The sequence below is a fragment of the Apis dorsata genome, unplaced genomic scaffold (assembly GCF_000469605.1).
Source record: "Apis dorsata unplaced genomic scaffold, Apis dorsata 1.3 scaffold_74, whole genome shotgun sequence".
Classification (NCBI taxonomy): Eukaryota; Metazoa; Arthropoda; class Insecta; order Hymenoptera; family Apidae; genus Apis; species Apis dorsata.
Genome location: NW_006263372.1, coordinates 935804 through 941828, shown reverse-complemented (window position 1 = coordinate 941828; position 6025 = coordinate 935804). Strand labels below are relative to the sequence as shown.

General features: G+C 26.3%; 1 protein-coding gene across 1 annotated transcript in view; it reads right to left on the bottom strand.

The window, feature by feature from the left end:
- Positions 1 to 5960, bottom strand: part of LOC102673890 (odorant receptor coreceptor) — a 17775-nt gene extending 11815 nt beyond the window's left edge. Inside the window, exons 1-3 of the mRNA XM_006610487.2 lie at positions 5830 to 5960; positions 2401 to 2539; positions 2038 to 2057 (exon numbers count right to left, since the gene is read on the bottom strand). Coding sequence (XP_006610550.1) covers positions 2038 to 2057; positions 2401 to 2539 — 159 coding nt within the window. The 5' untranslated portion in view covers positions 5830 to 5960. The remainder of the gene's footprint in view (positions 1 to 2037; positions 2058 to 2400; positions 2540 to 5829) is intronic.
- Positions 5961 to 6025: the final 65 nt, after the last annotated feature.

Genomic DNA, 6025 nt, shown 5'->3' with positions numbered 1-6025 from the left:
TTCTTGGAAATGACGTCAAATTCGTAGAATTTTAGAAATTCTCGGAACTGACGTCAAATTCCTGGAACTTTCCGACCGAACGAAACCTTCGGCACAAAAATTCGACTTTGTATTAGTAGAACATAATTTAAAAGAAGTTTTTACACATTTATCATATATGTGCCGTTCCAATACCTACTTTTTTATCACTTTTCTTAGTGTTGCTATTTTTTAAGGCTTTTGAACATTTTTTTTCACAATTTCACATAAATTTAAATGCTTATCACTTGTATACTTGTATTCTATCATAAAAACTGCAACTTTTAGTGCGTTTTTTATCATTTTTTTAATTTTTTAAAAATTCAAAGACTTTTTTTTTTTATTCGAAATTTCTCGATTGTTTTTTTACAACCGATTGCATAATATATTATACCGGGTGTCCGAATAATATTATCTGATGTATCTCGCTTGTTTTTGGAAATATTAGAAAATGTTTCAAATAAAAGTTAAAGGGTTTCAAGAGGGGCATACTCTGCTTTTACTAATTTTTTTATATGTACAAACGAAAAGGATTTATAGAAGTGAATTTTGTTTTTTTAAATGGAAATATACACTTATTAATACTCCTGTAGATGTATCATGACATTCTGTATAAAAAAGTACTAAGCCGTATATAGCAAAAAATTTGTAATTTGGATGATAAATAAATTTAATTAAATAACTTTTAAACCAATGGTTTTTTGCTATAAATGGTTCTATACATTTTTGTAGAGAATGCCAGAACGCATAGATTGGCATATTAAAATGTATATAGTGCTATTTAAAAAATTACGTTCGAGATTGATAAGTTTTTTATGAGTCCACCTACGAAAAAATTGAGGGCACCAGAATATAGTCCTTTCGAAACCATTCAACTTTTATTCCAAGTATTTTTTCATATTATGAATAATAAGCGAGATATTCAAGAAAAAAGCTTGAGGTCGAAATTTCCGAAGCGATTGAAAAATTTTTGTCCAAAAATTCGACTTTGTATTAGGAGAATATGATACGATAGGAGGTCGATCGAAAAATTTTTCCGAGAAATGACGTCAAATTCTCGGAAGCTCTGAAATTCTTGGAAATGACGTCAAATTCGTAGAATTTTAGAAATTCTCGGAACTGACGTCAAATTCCTAGAATTTCTGAAATGCTTAGAATTACATTGAATGAAATCTTTGTCCAATTTTTCAACTTTGTATTAAGAGAATATAATTTTTGAAGAAGTTAAATTTTTTTGCAATTTAATATACTTACCTGTTTTGTGCTTGTACATACTTACCTTTTTAATTCATTTTTTGATAATTTACTTAATTCTATGAGATTAACAAATATATTGATTGTGTCACGTAATTTTATCACTTTTTTTCATATTTTGCTTATTTTTTATAATATTAAAAAATGTTTCAGACAAGAGTTAAACAATTTCATAGGTACTAAATTCTGACGTTATTAATCTTTTCGTAGATAGATGTGTAAAAAAGTTACGAAAGTTAATTTCGTTTTTTTAAGTAGAATCGTATATTTTTTATGCGAACGAATCCTAACATTTTCTACAAAAAAAAATGTTTCACCATATTTTTTATTTTAACTTTTATTCGAAACATTTTTAACACTTTTAAAAATGAAATATTCTTTACCCGAAACACCCGTTATAATTGCTTTTTACTTTTCATACGTCTCGACCAGAGTTCACTTTGTCTACGTTTTTTTCAAACGTGAAAAAAACGCCAAACGTAAAAAAGACTAACAAGTGAAAGAGAAAGAACTACAACAAATTGAAAAGCTCAATAAAAAAAAAAAGAAAGAATATCAATCAAACAATAAATGAAACAATTAATACAAATGGAAAATTCTTTTTACTTTTATCTTTTTTTTTTTAAATTAAATTCTAATATATTTTTAAAATTTCTACATATTAATATATAACCAAACATTTTATAATTTTTATTTATTACACGTATTTATTTATTTGACAAATAATAAACAAAATTATTATTCATCAAATACAAGATACAATTATAACATTATTTCCAATAAATCTATTTTAATCAAATAAACATTGTCAAACGTATTACTATATAAAAAAATATTGTTAAAAAAAAAATAAAATTTTTATCGTTGCATTGTATTATTATTTCAAGGATACTTGATCTCTGGATTTATGATTGTAACTCCTCTTCCTCTTCCCCCCCTCCCTCTCATCCTTTTTTCACATTCGAAAAAAATAAATTAAAAAACTCTGGTTTGCATGAAAAGTAAAAATCGATACTTACCTCAGAATGGAATAAAGTCAATTCTTTCTCTCCAGTAATTGATCTTTTGCAATTGTAGAATATTTATTTTATATATAAATATTTAAATAATTTTTTTTATCTGTTCTACGTACGATACAGTAGATCTTGTGTATGTGTTTCGTGGAACTGTCAGTGTAGTAATTGAACATGAAGTGGCCAGTTGCTTTCATCAAGTTTATATTGGGCATCAAGTCGGCGATTAGCCCCTGTTGCTTGAACTTCATCATCTGAGAAAGATTGGAATTGATTCAATATTTTTATTTATTTATTTATTTATTTTTGGATATTTTATTATATATATTATATCTTCTAAGGAAATAATTATTTTGAAATGAATCTGATATCTGTGCACTGTCGTGATTGACGTTATATCTAATGATCAATGTCAGTGCATGGTGCATGTACATTTTCATCCATTGTTAATCTTTACTCTTTTATTAATTAAAAAATAGCTGTGAAAAAATAGCAGAAAAATATCTGAATTATTGATTGTGATAAAAATATATATATATGTGAATACATTTTCATTTATTTTTACTTTCAACTTAATTAAAGATAGCTAGTAAAAAAATTATCAGAAAAATATCTGAATTATTGATAATATTTTGTCGCATTAAAAAATTAGGCTCCCTAAAGAGGGATTGAAATAAAAGAGGAAAGAATAATAGACGAACGAGTTTATAATAATTGAACAATAAAATAAAATTGAATTTTCGAAACGCGATATAAAAAGGGATTTTTTTTTTTTTTTTTGAAAATAAATTCGACGCACAATGAACACAATATGAGTAAAAAGAGGAAAGGATGTTTTTTTTTAACTTTAAACCATTATTCTCTGGTTTATGGTTATTGCATCAGAATGTAAAAGTCGTTTGTAAAGTGTATATACAAAAAAAAAAAAAAAAAGAAAAAAAATGTGTATAATCCATTCTAAAAGAAATGATTACAAAGTGTTGTAATAGATTGCACATTTGTCATTGAATGCATTAAGCCAAAGCCAAAGTAGAAATACTCTAAGCCTTCCTTGCTAAACCCATTGTCCAAAGATCATCAACAAATATATTCATTCAAATTTTCTCATATATATATACATTTCTAAATAGTTTAAAACAATTACATATAAACAGAAATCAACATGTATTATTTTCTTTATCCTTAATTCTCTTAATAATAAGTGAGAGACAAAGATGGACATAAATTGCAGGGAATGAATTAATATCAATTTATAAGTTAAATTATAAAGAGATAAAAATTTATAATTAATATAAATATATTAATATAAATATTAAATATTATAAATATTATATTAATATATTAATATATTAATTAAATATATTATTTATAACATGTATAATATCTCCTTTAATGGAACATATATAAGAAGTATAGTTTTAAGTATGTATTAGTTTAAGTATGTATAGTTTTATAATTGGTTGATATATCATAGTTTGTGCCCTTGAGCTATAATTAATGGGCAATGTTTAATTTCGCATCTGTCGTCACATTATTGATGAGATTTTCAGTTTGTGAAATACAGAATCGTAGTCTATAATCCATAATGTGATAGAATTTCGCAAGTTTTGCAATTTTTCTTTGGAAATTAAAAGAATAAAGTTGGCAAACGAGTGGAGAAATGAACATTGTTTGTTGTTGAGTTATGATAAGATTCTTTTTTTATTTATGAAAATTAATTTAAATAATTATTTAACTTAAATTTAACTTTGCTTTTTGATTAAACATTGTTTTTCTTTTTCTTTTATTCTTGAGAATTAGGAAGATATGACTTGTTGATTCCATGTATATTTGTAGATAGAAGAAATGAAATTTTATAAAATTTTGATCTACTATGAAATAGCAGAGAATTAATTTCAAGTGAAGTACAAATGAAAAATCTTTATTTAGCATTTTGAAGAAATTTTCTTGTTGAATAAAAAATATTAAGAAACTTGGATAATTTGTAATAAATTTTATAATTAAAAATAAGAAATATGAATGAAAACTATTAAAATATTTTTCTCTTTAATACTCTAACTTGATTGTGCTACCCATTTATTAACCCTTCAACAAGTTGTACAAATTTTTGCGTGACAAATGGACTAACCACAAACGATTATGTTTTGTGATTCCACTAACTTTTCTGAAAAGACCATAGATAAAAAGACCACAAATAATAGAAACCACAAATAATAGAAATTACATTTCGTGGTCATAAATTTTTGATCACTAAAAGATTGTTAGACATTTTATTATTACATGCAAATCGATCACAACTCATTGAAATTCTATGATTTTAATAAATTTTTAATAAATTTCTCAATTTTACGAATTTTGGAAATTCTTTCAACTTTATAAGTCTTCAAACAACTGCACAAATATAATCTAAATTAATATTATTTCTAGTCTCAAATAGTGGGAGAGAAAAGAATATAAAAAATCTTAAAATTTCTCAATCTTAACCTTTCAGTTCTTATGGATGATTAAATTCTTTTAAACGCTCAAAAATCCCAATCTAAATCACTTTTTAATAATTAGAACACATTATCATCAACTCCCCATGGAAAATAAAATAAAACAATTTCCTTCAATTTTCAAGATGCATAATAAATATCAAATTCCATTTCCAATCAAAAAAGAGATCAGCAAACATTCAAAACCTCAATCAAATCAGAATATAGACATCAATCCCCCTATCAAAAATATCAAAGATAAAACAATTTCTTCCAATTTACTACACTAATATACTATTATTGATAAATTTCAAATTCTCTCATTTCAGCTTCAACCTGTCACTTCCTGTTATCAGTCCCCCTATCCAAAGTACCAAGAACAAAATCAATTCCATTCGACCAATCACATAAATTTCAAATTCTTTCACTCCAATTCCTAAAAACTTCATAATAATCAAACCATAAGACCATTATCAATTTCCTATCAAAAATACCAGACACAAATTTCTTCATATCTACTACACTAGTATATTATCACTAATAAATTTAAAATTCTCTTATTCCATTCCCAATGAAGAAATAAAAATCACCAAACATTCAAAAACTTCAATCATCAATCCCTCATCAAAAATACCAAAGATAAAACAATTTCTTCAAAATCTACTCACTATAATATACGACTAATCCAATATTTTCCAATTTTCATATCTACTACACTAGTATATTATCACTAATAAATTTAAAATTCTATTATTCCAATGAAGAAAAAAAAATCACCAAACATTCAAAAACTTCAATCATCAATCTCTCATCAAAAATATCAAATATAAAACAATTTCTTCAAAATCTACTCACTATAATATATGACTAATAAATTTCCAAATCTCGATTCCAATTTAAAAAAAAGAAAAGAAAAATTATCAAATTAATCAAAAGACTATAGTCATCATCAATCAACCCTCTGCCAACAACAAAATCAATTCCATCGACTCTAAAACCAAAAGACGGAGAAGAAAGAATTTCGAATTCCAAACTCGAAAATCCAACCAACCCTCGACTTTTTCTCTCACCTTGAGGCGGGTACGTGGGCCACGCGGTTCAAATCCACGGCGAACAACGCGAACTCCTCGCGGGAGGATCGAGGAAAACTAAGAAAACGAGTCGCTCCAACCCTCCACAGGGGTTCGTCTCCTCTCTTCCTTCTCCACCTTGCCTCACCTGCAACCTGCCACCTGTCGCCCCTGTGCGACCCCTCCAACGGTGCAG